General features: G+C 41.9%; 1 protein-coding gene across 2 annotated transcripts in view; it reads left to right on the top strand.

Moving 5' to 3' along the window:
- The window catches only part of LOC110528165 (E3 ubiquitin-protein ligase RAD18), a 119,235-nt gene that overhangs the window by 68,192 nt on the left and 34,605 nt on the right, over positions 1 to 16,438 (top strand). The window contains exon 12 of one of the 2 annotated variants that reach the window (XM_021609992.3): positions 16,394 to 16,429. The exons of the other annotated variant lie outside the window; for it this stretch is intronic. Coding sequence (XP_021465667.3) covers positions 16,394 to 16,429 — 36 coding nt within the window. The remainder of the gene's footprint in view (positions 1 to 16,393; positions 16,430 to 16,438) is intronic. 2 annotated transcript variants of the gene reach the window in all.

Genomic DNA, 16,438 nt, shown 5'->3' with positions numbered 1-16,438 from the left:
CTATTGTAAGTCCAGATTACAGGCATTTTTCCCCCACCCTGTTTCGAGACAGGTGCATGATAATGGTCCATTCTATATCAAAACAAATTTCACACGTTAAATAAAACTTTGTTTGTCACATGCGCCAAATACAACAGGTGTAGACCTTACTGTGAAATGCTTACTTACAAGCCCTTAACCAACAGTGCAGTTCAAGAAAGAGTAAAAATAATACAAAAGTAACACAATAAAATAGCAATAACGAGGCTATATACAGGGGGGTACCGGTACCGAGTCAATGTGCGGGGGTACAGGTTAGTCTAGGTAATTAGTACATGTAGGTAGGGGTGAAGTGACTATGCATACATTATTTAGTATATGTAAAGTCAAGATTAAATCAAGAATAGTCTGATGGGTGACTATTAGTTTATCACTTGTGAATGAAGCCCAGTTTAAGGCAAGAAACAATGCCTATTTAAAAAACTTTTAAAACTTTTTAGAATCATAGTCACGCACTTCATGTAGCCTAGCCCATAGGCCTATATGTTTTGATACGGTTTGTATCACAACTAAAGTGGCCTAATAACTTAAAATTAAGCACATTAATCCCCTTTACAAAGGGTGTAGAGTTTAACTGGCATACATAAGCAGCACATGAGTTTCAAGTTTGGAGAAGATCATTTTTACCATAAAAATGCACCTTTATAATAAAAGCGTTACATGCATATTCACATTTGTGGTCAATTTTGATAATGGTGTTTTCCCACTAATGGAACATTTGCCCTTATAGTCAGTCTACTGTCGTGTGCGCATTGCTGTGCTTATAATGTGAAGAAATAGCCTAATAGTTTATCAACATTTTTAAGCTAAATGTTCTGATCTGTTGCGTCAGCCTCATTGCGTAAAAAAGTTTTTTTGATGGTAGTGGTTGTATTAATTTGATATCTATCACATCCCACAACTGTCCCAGACTATGGAATATTTATTTCTCGCACAGAATATAATAGGAACAACTTTTATACTATGAGGGATAGTAGACATTGACTAGTGCTTTTGCTGTTAGTTAGGCCTACTCATCTTGTTGGCTGATAAAAAGTAAATGTGGACAGTTCTTCCAATATCTTCATTATGCACCTAGGAATTGGATAAAGACACGCGCAATTGCGTCCCCGATGTCTGTCTTCACTTGTAGCCTGTGAGTGAGAAGTGCTTTGGAGCAGGTAGCACTCCGAGAAAAGGGCTGCAAAAGGCATGGATTTCTTTTTTCCAGTGCATTATGGCCACACAAAGAGGATGCCCGTGGGAAATTTGAGGCATTATCAAGTGCTTCTCTAATTGTGAATGAGAGACTGAGGAAGTGTGTACAGCAGGTGCAAAAAACAAAGCGGAGCTCATGCCTTACAATGTATTAAAAATCAAAACATATAGCCCGACGTTTGTAGAACATTGCATTAATAACTCTTAATTATGCATATAGGAGTACCTAATTCTTTCTTACCGCTCAACACAGAATAGCCGCATGTGTGCTCTCCCTCAAATCGTTTGGAGAAAATATTGTTTCTATTTTATTCAGCTTTGTTCAATTGTATTCTTCATACTATAAAATAATATAAAATAATGCTACTAAGCAAATTTTGTCTGCTAAATAATCTAGTGTAGCCCACAGCCATATGGCATAGCCAGGTCAGGACCTAACATAAGGTCAACTCAGAGTATGCTATTCTGTTCTTCTGAAATAGACTACATTTTCTTCATATCATGTTTCGTTAGACCTGTCTAAAGTAAATAATGGATTTATTGTGAAGGTGTAGACTATATTACATGGATTTATTTGACTTTTCAAAATGTACTCTTAACGGTCAAAAGTTTTAGAACACCTACTCATTCAAGGGTTTTCTTTATTTTTACTATATATATATACATACAGTGGGGCAAAAAAGTATTTAGTCAGCCACCAATTGTGAAAGTTCTCCCACTTAAAAATATGAGAGAGGCTTGTAATTTTCATCATAGGTACACTTAAACTATGACAGACAAAATGAGAAAAAAAATCCAGAAAATCACATTGTAGGATTTTTAATTAATTTATTTGCAAATTATGGTGGAAAATAAGTATTTGGTCAATAACAAAAGTTTATCTCAATACTTTGTTATATACCCTTTGTTGGCAATGACAGAGGTCAAACGTTTTCTGTAAGTCTTCACAAGGTTTTCACACACTGTTGCTGGTATTTTGGCCCATTCCTCCATGCAGATCTCCTCTAGAGCAGTGATGTTTTGGGGCTGTTGCTGGGCAACACGGACTTTCAACTCCCTCCAAAGATTTTCTATGGGGTTGAGATCTGGAGACTGGCTAGGCCACTCCAGGACCTTGAAATGCTTCTTACGAAGCCATTCCTTGGTTGCCTGGGCGATGTGTTTGGGATCATTGTCATGCTGAAAGACCCAGCCACATTTCATCTTCAATGCCCTTGCTGATGGAAGGAGGTTTTCACTCAAAATCTCACGATACATGGCCCCATTCATTCTTTCCTTTACACGGATCAGTCGTCCTGGTCCCTTTGCAGAAAAACAGCTCCAAAGCATGATGTTTCCACCCCCATGCTTCACAGTAGGTGTGGTGTTCTATGGATGCAACTCAGCATTCTTTGTCCTCCAAACACGACGAGTTGAGTATTTACCAAAAAGTTACATTTGGGTTTCATCTGACCATATGACATTCTCCCAATCTTCTTCTGGATCATCCAAATGCTCTCTAGCAAATTTCAGACGGGCCTGGACATGTACTGGCTTAAACAGGGGGACACGTCTGGCACTGCAGGATTTGAGTCCCTGGCGGCGTAGTGTGCTACTGATGGTAGGCTTTGTTACTTTGGTCCCAGCTCTCTGCAGGTCATTCACTAGGTCCCCCCCGTGTGGTTCTGGGATTTTTGCTCACCGTTCTTGTGATCATTTTGACCCCACGGGGTGAGATCTTGCGTGGTCTTCCATTTCCTAATAATTGCTCCCACAGTTGATTTCTTCAAACCAAGCTGCTTACCTATTGCAGATTCAGTCTTCCCAGCCTGGTGCAGGTCTACAATTTTGTTTCTGGTGTCCTTTGACAGCTCTTTGGTCTTGGCCATAGTGGAGTTTGGAGTGTTTGAGGTTGTGGACAGGTGTCTTTTATACTGATAACAAGTTCAAACAGGTGCCATTAATACAGGCAACGAGTGGAGGACAGAGGAGCCTCTTAAAGAAGAAGTTACAGGTCTGTGAGAGCCAGAAATCTTGCTTGTTTGTAGGTGACCAAATACTTATTTTCCACCATAATTTGCAAATAAATCCATTAAAAATTGATTTTTTTCTTCTCATTTTGTCTGTCATAGTTGAAGTGTACCTATGATGAAAATTACAGGCCTCTCTCATCTTTTTAAGTGGGAGAACTTGCACAATTGATGGCTGACTAAATACTTTTTTGCCCCACTGTATATTCAAATAGCCACCATTTGCCTTGATGACAGCTTTGCACACTCTTGGCAGTCTCTCACCCAGCTTCATGAGGTAGAAGCCATGAGATGCTAAATGTGTTTATGTTAATTAACGGCCAATTACCGTGAGACCGACAGTTATTTGCTTGGCAATCAACAGCTGTCGAAATTTCATGACCGCCACAGTCCTAGCAGGGTATCCCGAATTTGATCCTATATCTGTACCTTGGGAAAACGTTATCCTGTGCAAGCTGAATAGCTGATGCTCCACCCCTCAACAAGCAGACATTTGACTTGTCTTTTCAGGGTTTCTCTGTGTCAATGCTTAACACTTCTCAAAACAGGAGATCTGTCCTGTGCGTAGTATTACTGAGACATTTTGTATGTAGCTAAAGTTGGACTCTCAGCAGGAGTATTTTGTTGGTGCTCACACAGAGCTAAACATGCACCTCTGGAAAGAGTTCCATCAGGATTATACACCCACAGCCTGCCTACACTGTAGCCCAGAATAGTTCAAATTGACTTTACTTTTGAAAGACGCTCCAACGTTGGTTAGTTGAAGACTAAAGTTACAGTACTTGTTGAACATACCACCCTGTTCAACATGTTTCATTTTTTCGTAAAAAAATAAGGTTGGGGGGCCTCTCAGGTGGCACGGTGGTCTAGTGCACTGCATTGCAGTGCTAGTTGTGCCACCAGAGACTTTGGGTTCGAGCCCAGGCTCTGTTGCAGCCGGCCGCGACCGGGAGGTCCATGGGGCGATGCACAATTGGCCTAGCGTCTTCCGGGTTAGGGAGGGTTTGCCGGTAGGGATATCCTTGTCTCATCGTGCACTAGCGACTCCCGTGGCGGGCCGAGCGCAGTGCGCGCTAACCAGGTCGCCAGGTGCACGGTGTTTCCTCCGACACATTGGTGTGGCTGGCTTCCGGGTTGGTTGCGCGCTGTGTTAAGAAGCAGTGCGGCTTGGTTGGGTTGTGTTTCGGAGCACGCATGGCTTTCGACCTTCGTCTCTCCCGAGCCTGTACGGGAGTTGTAGCGATGAGACAAGATAGTAACTACTAACATTTGGATACTACGAAATTGGGGAGAAAAAGGGGGTAAAATAAAAAATAAATAAAAAATAAAAATGATAAGGTTGGTAGCAACATGTGGAAATCGGTTGCAGCTACGGAATCTATAAAACCCACAATGCAATGCACTCTCTGAGCATGGAGTTTGTAGTGATGGGCATTCCGGCTCTTTTTAGTGAGCCAGCTCTTTTGGCTCCCGAACGGCTCTTTGTATTTTTTCAAGTCAAACAGTTTGCGATAGTTTGACTATGATTGGTGTTAAAACATTTCTAATTCAATTATTGAATGAAATCAGACTCTACCTTAACCACAATGTATTTAAAATGCATTGGTTTGTTATGAAAAAGAATGCTATTAAACATTTGCATTTAAAGTATAACTTTTTAATGTTTATAAACAAAGTGCCTATAAATCTAACCATTCAAAATAAATACAATCTGAACAGCATAATAGAATATTGCACCGTTTCAAAGAAAAATACATTACAATTTGTAAAACTGCAGTATCCCACAAATTGAAATATATGTAAAAAAAGAAGGCTGCTATTACACATGTGCATGTCACGTCTTGTATGTAGGTGGCAGGCAAGTCAAGCGCAGGAGAATTAAAATTGGTATAATTGGAGTATTTTAATAACTTAAAACAACCTCCAAAACCAAAGTCGATAATAAAATAAATGCGGGTACAAGAACCCGTCGCACAATCCATAAAACATGAACATAACAATAAACAATCTCTGACATGAGGGGAAACAGAGGTTTAAATACATAACAATTAATGAATGGGATTGGAAACAGGTGTGTAAGAAGACCATACAAAACCAAACATAGATCAATGATGGCTAGAAGACCGGTGACGTCGTCCGCCGAGCACCAACAAGGAGAGGCATCGACTTCGGCAGAAGTCGTGCCAGTAAACCCCCCCCCCCCCCCCGACGCCGGCCTCGTGGACAACCCGGAGGACGAGGCGCAGGGCGATCTGGATGGAGACTGTGGAACTCTTGTAGCAGGGAAGGATCTAACAAGTCCTCCACTGGAACCCAGAATCTCTCCTCCGGACGTACCACTCCCATTACTATTTAATGAAGCTGCCAGTTGAGGACTTGTGAGGTGTCTGTATCTCAAACTAAACACTCTAATGTACTTATCCTCTTGCTCAGTTGTGCACTGGAGCCTCCTACTATTCTGGTTAGAGCTAGTTTGCGCTGTTCTGTGAAAGGAGTAGTACACAGCGTTGTACGAGATCTTCAATTTCTTGCATTTCTTAGAACAACAACTGTAGTCGAACCCACAAATGATGATGCTCCAGATACTCAACTAGTCTAAAGAAGACAATTTTTATTTCTTCTTTAATCAGAACTACAGTTTTCAGCTGTGCTAACATAATTGCAAAGGGGTTTTCTAATGATCAATTAGCCTTTTAAAATAATACACTTGGATTAGCTAACACAACGTGCCATTGGAACACAGGAGTGATGGTTGCTGATAATGGGCCTCTGTACACCTTTGTAGATATTCCATAACAAATCAGCCGTGTCCATCTAAAATAGTCATTTACAACATTAACAATGTCTGCACTGTATTTCTGATCAATTTTATGTTATTTTAATGGACATTTCTAAGTGACCCCAAACTTTTGAACGGTAGTGTATACTTTGTTATGACGATATAGACGGATGGATGTGTTCTAGACATGTATGGCCATACCATCTATTGGTTGATTTAGTGATCTGGAGTGCAAGTAAATGTTTTAAAATCGTTATGAAATGTCATAGTTATTCCCTTTCTCCAGTGACAAGAACGTTATTGTGATGATGCATTACAACACGATTTTCTTATTTCACAGACAAAACACTTAGTAGTTAAATCATGGTTGAAATAGTTATTTGACCTACTCATAGAACATAGACTATCACCAAATATATTGGAGTTTCATTTCTGAAGTGGGTTATCTCTTTAATTTATTCAATGTGGTGGGTTTTTTTGAAGTTTCCTCAGAAGTATTGCTGAGCTCTCCGCAGGTGTTGGGTGTTTTGAGTGTCTCTGAAGAGAACATTTTAATGCAGTCTTCTAATCATAGAAAGGCCAGCTTAGGGAGGTGAATACTAAGTGTTCTAAAAGCAGGGCCTTGTTTGGTTTTGATTTAATGTTTAGGAGAGACTCATTACTTCCAGCTTTTTGCTCATTATGGGATAAATCAGGGCTGCTCACAGCAGCTGTTAGGGATAGATTGACCCAATGTGTTTGCTTTTTTGTGGTTCTCTCCGGTTTTTCTTTCTGGTGAATCTCATTCCCTCTAGGCACAACTGTAGATTCTTCGGCTTACATTTGCTTTATTGATTTTTACTTTTAAGTTGCGCTCCCCTGACATGCATTGATTTACTTCCATGGGCAAGGAGGGGAGTAATATATCAAAGAGCATGCAAAAATAACCCCAAAACAGTGAGTAGGCATAGGCTTCAACAATTATAGCCAGATGAATTTGTATCGTAATAAGGCCATCTTAGAGCTGGAATCATTTGAACTTAGATAAGCTTCTGCAAAGTACTAGTTCCACAGTCAGTATTAAGCCCTCTGTCATTGTGTTGCAGCAGCCCTCAGTATATCTGCAGTGCATCCAGGCAGGGTCTGAGCAGTCACATCAGGACACAAGCCGCAGGGAACCCACAGGAGGGCAGAATGCCATCATGCTTGGAGGTGTATGTCCTGCAGTCACAGCAGATAAACACACCCTGATGTTCTTCACCACTACCACTCTCACTCTCTGTCTGATACCTGGTCCACAGAACATGGTACCAGCTACTGTAGGATCCTGTCAGGTCTCCCATCAGGGTTGTGGTCATGCTACACATTGCTTGACAGGGAAGTTTAGAGTGTCCCTGCCACAACGTTTGGAGACTGGAAGTTAAAATAGAAGAGGATGTGTAGATGTTGACATTTTGGCCTTAGGTAAGAGGTTATAATGAGGGCCTAACACATTCATCAAACATGGAGACAAAACCGCTTCAGTGTTGAGAGAGTAATGACTGAGTTCAAGAGCCAGATTAAGCCAAGGACTGCCTCTTCAATCTAATTAGGAGCAGCATGGGCAACACAATGTAAGATAAGGATTTACTTTACCGATACATTTCTCTCAGGGATGTACCACTGTATGAAGATAAAACCAAACAACAATTTAGTGAAATACACTCAGTGGCCAGTTTATTAGGTACTCCACCCAGTTCACGAAAATGGTTCACTCCTACAGACAGTGAGTCAGATGGCCGTGGCTCGCTATATAAGGCAGGCAGATAGCCATCGATGCATTCCATTACTGTTTGATTGAACATTAGAATGGGCAAAACGAGTGACCTAAGCGACTTTGATCGTTCGTGCCAGGCTCGCCGGTTTCAGTATCTCAGAAACAGCCAACATTCTGAGCTTTTCACGTACGCCATTCTAGGGTTTACCGAGAATGGTGCGACAAACAAAAAACATCAAAGCAACAACAAAACAGCTCGTGCAAGCTACCAGGCGGGCTATAAACAGATGCAGAACGGCATCTCGTAATGTACAAATCGTCGGTCCTTGTCACGGATGGACTATTGCAGCAGATGACCACACGTGTCACTCCTATCAGCTAAAAACAAGTCAAAGCAGCTCCAGTGGGCACACGATCACCAACACTGGACAATTGAGGAGTGGAAAAACATCACCTGGTCCAACGAATCCCGGTTCCTGTTGTGTCATGCTGATGGCATAAGCAGCATGAGTCAATGGCCCCATCCTGCCTAGCGTCAACAGTACAGGTTGGTGGCGGTGGTGTAATGGTGTGGGGAATGTTTTACTGGCACACAGTAGGTCCCTTGATACCAATTGAGCAATATTACCATGCCCGAAGAATTCCGTCTGTTCTGCAGGCAAAAAATAAATGCACGTAATATACAGTATATGTCAAATTAGCTAGGTTTCTTTGAATTAGGCAATCAAAATGTGGTAACACCTCCCATCCCAGTATAACCACTCATTCATTTAATGGACTCGGAGGGACTTTGTAGTTTTTACAAAGCCAGAGTTAATCCCCTGAAAAAGTGTGCTTTATTAGCACTCAGTAGTTCACTAGAGGTTCCTCTCTGTTAGTTCATTATTTTTTGTTCATTTTCCCCTAGTCTCAAAGCATTTATGCTGTTCTTTTCATTATTAATATCTTTCCAATGACACTGGAACCAGCTTCAAAAAGACCTGCTTAAATCCCCAGACATGTGCTCCTTGTGTTGGGTTGTCCTTACCTGCCTCTCAGGCCCTCCGTGGCTCCAAGACACTGATCTCAGTGGATTTAAGCTTGATAAGGGGTCATATTTGATTATGCCTCGCGCCACACACTCTCCGTTCCTCTGTTCCAAGGCCAAGTTTGACTCATCCTTTCAGTTGCTGTTTTTGGACAAAGTACTCAGTGGACCTCACATTATCCCGGCTTTTGTATTTCATTCAGACCCAAACTATCTGCTTGATATGATGACCATAGGATATGGTTGTCTGTCTGCAGTTGGTGTGTCCTTGGAAGATCTCAAACTATTTTGGATGCGTACCATGAACAAAATCATATCACATCCTCTATTGCTCACCCCTTCCACACACAGACTGTCATAGCGCTGGAGGTTATTTTATTCCAAAAGTTTAAATTATTTGTCATTTTTATATGTTTGCTGCTGAATGTCACTTTCCCCCCGGCACGTTCCCCACACATTTGTTTCCATGTGGGTCACAGGGGTGTTTTCAATCGGGTTGAAGTTCTGAGTGGTGAGAAATGGGCAAGTTTCCATTTTCATTCTCAAAATCACACTTTTACAACAAAATTGGATGTTCTAAGTCTACAACGGGTGCACTATGCAGAAATCGCTTCGCCATTTCCTGGTTGCAAAAATATGAATAGTTTGCCTAATTTAAGTTTATGTGAGAAAAACATGCAAGTATAGTGTAAGGAATGATTGTACCATCTAAACCGAAATATATTTTCCACAACCAAAAATATTTTATGTTCAGCTGTTTGAAGCTTGTGTACAAAACTGAAAGTAAAAGACGCAAAAACAAAACTTAAGAACAGGAAGCATAGAAATAGTGCACATAGAACAGATCTACCACTTGTTAGACTTGCTTTCAATTTGATTTATTTATTTTATCTCACCTTTATTTAACCAGGTAGGCTAGTTGAGAACAAGTTCTCATTTGCAACTGCGACCTGGCCAAGATAAAGCGTAGCAATTCGACACATACAACAACACAGAGTTACACATGGAATAAACAAAACATAGAGTCAATAATACAGTAGAACAAAAGAAAACAACAAGTCTATAGTCTACAGTGAGTGCAAATGAGGTAAGTTAAGGAAATAAATAGGCCATGTTGGCGTAGTAATTACAATATAGCAATTAAACACTGGAATGGTAGATCGGCAGAAGATGAATGTGCAGGTAGAGATACTGGGGTGCATAGGAGCAAAATAAATAAGTACCAGTATGGGGATGAGGTAGGTAGATGGATGGGCTGTTTACAAATAGGCTAAGTACAGGTGCAGTGATCTGTAAAATGCTCTGACAGCTGGTGCTTAAAGCTAGTGAGGGAGATGTGAGTCTCCAGCTTCAGAGATTTTTGCAATTAGTTCCAGTCATGGGCAGCAGAAAACTGGAAGGAAAGACGACCAAAGAGGAATTGGCTTTGGGGGTGACCAGTGAGATATACCTGCTGGAGTGCGTGCTACGAGTGGGTGCTGCTATGGTGACCAGTGAGCTGAGATAAGGCGGGGCTTTACCTAGCAGAGACTTGTAGATAACCTGTAGCCAATGAGTTTGGCGACGAGTATGAAGCGAGGGCCAACCAACGAGAGCTTACAGGTCGCAATGGTGGGTAGTATATGGGTAGAGTGTTGGAGACTATTTTATGGATGACATCACCGAAGTCGAGGATCGGTAGGATGGTCAGTTTTACGGGGGTATGTTTGGCAGCATGAGTGAAGGATGCTTTTTTGCGATATAGGAAGCCGATTCTAGATTACATTTTGGATTGGAGATGCTTAATGTGAGTCTGGAAGGAGAGTTTACAGTCTAACCAGACACCCAGGTATTTGTAGTTGTCCACGTATTCTAAGTCAGAGCCGTCCAGAGTAGTGATGCTGGACGGGCGAGCAGGTGCGGGCAGCGATTGATTGAAAAGCATGCATTTAGTTTTACTTGCGTTTAAGAGTAGTTGGAGGCCACGGAAGGAGAGTTGTATGGCATTGAAGCTCGTCTGGAGGTTAGTTAACACAGTGTCCAAGGAGGGGCCAGAAGTATACAGAATGGTGTCGTCTGCGTAGAGGTGGATCAGAGAATCACCAGCAGCAAGAGCAACATCATTGATGTATACAGAAAAGAGAGTCGGCCCGAGAATTGAACCCTGTGGCACACCCATAGAGACTGTCAGAGGTCCAGACAACAGGCCCTCCGATTTGACACACTGAACTCTATCAGAGAAGTAGTTGGTTAACCAGGCGAGGCAATCATTTGAGAAACCAAGGCTGTCGAGTCTGCCAATAATAATGTTGTGATTGACAGAGCCGAAAGCCCTGGCCAGGTCGATGAATACGGCTGCACAGTAATGTCTCTTATCGTTGGCGGTTATGATGTCATTTAGAACCTTGAGCGTGGCTGAGGTGCACCCATGACCAGCTCTGAAACCAGATTGCATAGCGGAGAAGGTATGGTGGGATTCAAAATGGTCAGTAATCTGTTTGTTAACTTGGCTTTCGAAGACCTTAGAAAGACAGGGTAGGATAGATATAGGTCTGTAGCAGTTTGTGTCTAGAGTGTCACCCACTTTGAAGAGGGGGATGGCCGCGGCAGCTTTCCAATCTTTGGGAATCTCAGACGACACGAAAGAGAGATTGAACAGGCTAGTAATAGGGGTTGCAACAATTTCGGCAGGTCATTTTAGAAAGAGAGGGTCCAGATTGTCTAGCCCGGCTGATTTGTAGGGGTTCAGATTTTGCAGCTCTCAGAACATCGGCTATCTGGATTTTGGTAAAGGAGAAATGGTGGGTGCTTTGGCGGGTTGCTGTGGAGGGTGCCGGGCAGTTGACCCGGGGTAGGGGTAATGATATGGAAAGCATGGCCAGCCGTAGAGAAATGCTTATTGAAATTCTCAATTATAGCGGATTTATCGGTGGTGACAATGTTTCCTAGCCTCAGTGAGGCTTGATAATGACAAATCAAAAACTCATATTTCTATATGGATTTGGTCGGTTCGCCCAAAAAGTTACATTTTGCAGCTTTAAACCACATCAGGAGACCACTTTTGAGGTCTGGGAAAATCTAGAGAAATGTAGAGATTTGGGTGTAGTTACTCTTCAATTCAAGTGTGCACCTAGCAAGAGGCTATTGTTTAGCGGTGTTTTTGTAGCACACATGTAATGTCAGAGTTTGCTAAACAAATACCCACTGGTATTACAGAAAGAATCATGATATTCTGCCAAGTAAGCGTAGGCTACTTTCTTGTTAATTGAGAAGGTTTTTGGGGAAGCCTTCCCATCTCCCCGAAGACTGTTTTCATTAGCATCATCGCTAATGGCTACACAAAGTGACGCACACACAGATAGGGGCATTCTCGTTGCCTCTTCAGAAGTTGCAGGAAATACAAATCACTGATGCATTATGTTCATGTCTTATGATTAACTTGGGCAAATTAATACATTGTTACCTTTTCTTATGTTGTTGAATTCCATTTTAATGCCTGGATTCTGTGAGGGCTCTGATTATCATATTTGGACCAGAATGAGGCTTTCCATTGCCTTTTGTTCCTGCAGTGATGATTCACCATCTTCATCAAATGTTTTCATAATTTATCTGCAGATAATTGACAAAAAGCCTAGGCCTTCAAGTAGCCATAGCAAATGAGGGAGCCAAATGAACGACTCTCTCACCGATGCGATTCGGTCGGCTACACTGACAAATAAGTCACTCACTTTAATGGCAAGCCCCGACATCCTAGGAAAGGAAACTTATGAAATCCTTTGGTTTATTTGTCCCGATGCGATACTATGGACATATAACCACGTTGCATGATTTATGAATGGAAAAGGGATATTGGAGATCGACTTTATTCAGACCGTTTGACCCCTTTTATCAACTAGTCAACACTTGCTGTTCAGTTGTCAATCAAAGCATAGTAAATAGCCTACTATGCGCCACGTCTCTGTGTGGCTGGCTATGTGAAACACGCAAAACAAAATAAGTGTATGTGCCAGAAAACAATAATTAAGTCATGTATTTCAACTCATCGTTACCACTTACATTACATGGGACGTGAAAATTCACGAGCATCTCTCTTTAAAGAAATGTGACTGCAACCAACCACGGCGCACATTGTACCAGGAGACGAGCCAGACAGCAGACTGTCTTTCCCTGTTATCGCTCGCTTTGTGACTGACAGGCACCTGTCCTATCAATTGCTAGAATATGCATATAGTTCATTCTAGTGTGAGAGGGCTTTTAAATGAAAAGTAACTTAGTTATTATGAAGTGGAAAAGGTATCCGTCTGAAAATTAGTCTGTAACCGGCTGATTAGTCGTTAGCCGGTGCTAATGGAAAACTCTGGGTTCTAGTGAGATTTCCCAACACTGAATAAGTCTAAACAGTAGGCTAAGACCTGCTCCTTCCAGTTTAGCCATCTCATCTATCATTGGTCTCCGTCTGTCTGAGCTGGAGAGTGTACGGTATATAGGAGTCACCTCAGAGATGAACAGTGCAATCTTTTAGTATAAAGAAATCTCATCTACATCCACTTAGGTACACCCTGGAACAGATTGCATTTGCATTACTTTATTGTATTGTCCTAGCCTTGACAACTAGCTTTACTTAGTTAGTATCGTTTAATTAGACTTTTCCACACACAATTGCTGGAGACATGCATGTGCGCCCACACACCTTCCCCTTTGCCATAAGTGGCAAACGTTGAGTTGTCTGTGGAGAGTAATGAGTAAAGCAGACCAACAAAATGGACATCTTATTGGATTGTGACAGAAATGTTCTACAGTGATTATTTTCCCTTTTAATACTGCTGCTTTAATTGTTCTATGCAGCTGTGGTGTTTCACTTTGACTAACAGCTGCCTTATATAACTGTTTAGGCTCCATATTGCCCAAGCCTCTTGCTATTTACTACCGTTGACTGTAGCTGGTCTTTTAAGCAGAGAAAATAAACATTCCCTGTCTGAGCTGGGGGCCGCTGCGGCTAGTCAGCACTGCACCCTGTAACGTCTGATCAGCAGATGTAAGACCATCCAATAAAGCTAAAAGGCCACTGGCCTTCTCCAGAGAGGGACTGATGCTCAATTGGCGATAATTGCCATCAGAAATAGTCATGAGCTACACAAACCAACACCAGCAGCCGGTCAAATAGTCTGCCCTAAGGCACTCTGCATAGACCTGATGAATTGCTGCTTGGTCGTGTTCAGATAATGCCAAGTAAACTTAAATAAATGTATTCAACCCTAATCTATGGATTTCACGTGACTGGGAATACAGATATGCACATGTTGGTCACATATACATTAAAAAAAGGTAGGGGCATGGATCAGAGAACCAGTCAGTATCAGGTGTGACCACCATTTGCCTCATGCAGCTTGACACATCTCCTTTGCATAGAGTTGATCAGTAGCTGGATATTGGTGGAAACTGGAACAAGCTGTCGTACATGTCAATCCAGAGCATCCCAAACATGCTCAATAGGTGAGATGTCTGGTGAGGATGCAGGCCGTGAAAGTACTGGGACATTTTCAGCTTCCAGGAATAGTGTGACGAGGATGACGAGCACACAGATGATCATCTCTGAGACCGTTTCTGACCATTTTTGTCAGTTCTTCGATTATGCAAACCCACAGTTTCATCAGCTATTCGGGTGGCTGGTCTCAGACGATCCCACAGATGAAGTAGCTGGAAGTGGAGGATCTGGGCTGGTATGATTACATGTGGTCTGCGGTTATGAGGCCGATTGCACGTACTGCCAAATTCTCTAAAATGACATTGGATGTGGCTTATGGTAGGAAAATGAACATTCAATTATCTGGCAACAGCTCTGGTGGACATTCCTGCGGTCAGCATGCCAAGTGCACGTTCCCTCAAAACTTGAGACATCTGTGGCATTGTGTTGTGTGACGAAACTGCGCATTTTCTTTTAGGTTGGATGGGGAGCGTCGCTGCACAGCGTCACTTCACAGCGTCACTGCACTGCTATTTTCAGGTCTCTCCAGAGATGTCCTTGTCCCATCGCGCTCTAGCGACTCCTTAAAATGAAAAGCTTAAATGTCTTCAGTCAATAAGTATTCAACACCTTTGTTATGGAAAGCCTAAATAAGTTCAGGAGTACAAATGTGCTTAACAAGTCACATAATAAGTTGCATGGACTCACTCTGTGTGTAATAATAGTGTTTAACATGATTTTTTGAGTGACTACCTCATCTCTGTACCTCTTACATACAATTATCTGCAAGGTACCTCAGTCAAGCACTGAATTTCAACCACAGATCCAACCACAAAGACCAGGGAGGTTTTCCAATACCTTGGAAAGTAGGGCACCAGTTGGTAGATGGGTAAAAAAAAAAGTAGACATTAAATATCCGTTTGAGCATAATTAATTACACTTTGGATGGTATATCAATACACCCAGTCACTACAAAGATTTAGGAGTGCTTACTAACTCAGTTGCCAAAGAGGAAGGAAACTGCTCAGGGATTTCTCTGAGGCCAATGGTGACCTTAAAACAGTTAGAGTTTAGTGGATGGATCAACAACATTGTAGTTACTCCCCAATAGTAACCTAATTGACAGAGTGAACAGAAGGAAGCCTATACAGAATAACATGCATCCTGTTTGCGACAAGGCACTAAAGTAATACTGCAAAATGTGGCAAAGCAATTCACTTTTTGTTCTGAATACAAAGTGTTATGTTTGGTGAAAACCCAATACAGCACGTTACTGAGTACCACTCTCCATATTGTCAAGCATGGTGGTGGCTGCATCATGTTAAAGGTATGCTTATAATGGTTAAGGACTTACGAGTTTTTCAGGATAAAAAATTAATGGAATGGAGCTAAGCACAGGCAAAATCCTAGAGGAAAAACTGTTTCAGTCTGCTTTCCACCAGACACTGGGAGATAAATACATTTTTCAGCAGGACAATAACCTAAAACACAATGCCAAATATACACTGGGGTTGCTTACCAAGAAGACAGTGAATGTTCCTGAGTGGCCAAGTTAGTTTTAACTTAAATCTACTTGAAAATCTATGTCAAGACCTGAAAATGGTTGTCAAGCAATGATCAGAAAAATATATTTTGTGTCTAAACTTTCCTCTTGTTTGCTTACGGTCCAACATTTCCTGAAAGCTGGGTTGACCTTTTATCTTGTTTGTGTGCCCCATGCTGATCTCTGAATCCCATATCATCCCCCAGGTTCAGTCAGCCAAGAACCCTGACTGGTATAAATCCTACAGCTTAGGCCCTTTCTTTCCCAGACCCAGAGCACCGAGTCACCATGTCCTTCAGCGGCATGACTTGTTTAGCAACGTTTTACAGAGGTTTTCTCTGTGGCAGGCTGTATGTGTGATACATGCTGAGCTAAGAGAAGTGAAAGCCCATGGACATCAGTGACAGATTCAGGAGTGTTATAGTCCTATACATAGCCTGTTGGTATTGGTGCCAATGACTGTCTCGCTCTCTCTTTCTCTCTGTCTGTGTGTTACTTTTGTACTGCATTGCTATCGGATGCTGCTGCACTGCTGTTCCAATGAGGTGATGCCTTGCTGGGATGACTGACTGATGCTCTGAGAAGTTTATAAATGGTATGTTCTCCTCTCTGTTTTTTCAGCTCCGTCTCCGACATCTTCGCTGGCAGATGCTATGAGTAAGTGAC

This window comes from Oncorhynchus mykiss, chromosome 7 (genome assembly GCF_057628025.1).
Source record: "Oncorhynchus mykiss isolate SJ-2025 chromosome 7, ASM5762802v1, whole genome shotgun sequence".
Taxonomy (NCBI): domain Eukaryota; kingdom Metazoa; phylum Chordata; class Actinopteri; order Salmoniformes; family Salmonidae; genus Oncorhynchus; species Oncorhynchus mykiss.
The sequence above is the reverse complement of the archived record's forward strand: the minus strand, read 5'-3'. Positions and strand labels throughout refer to the sequence as shown.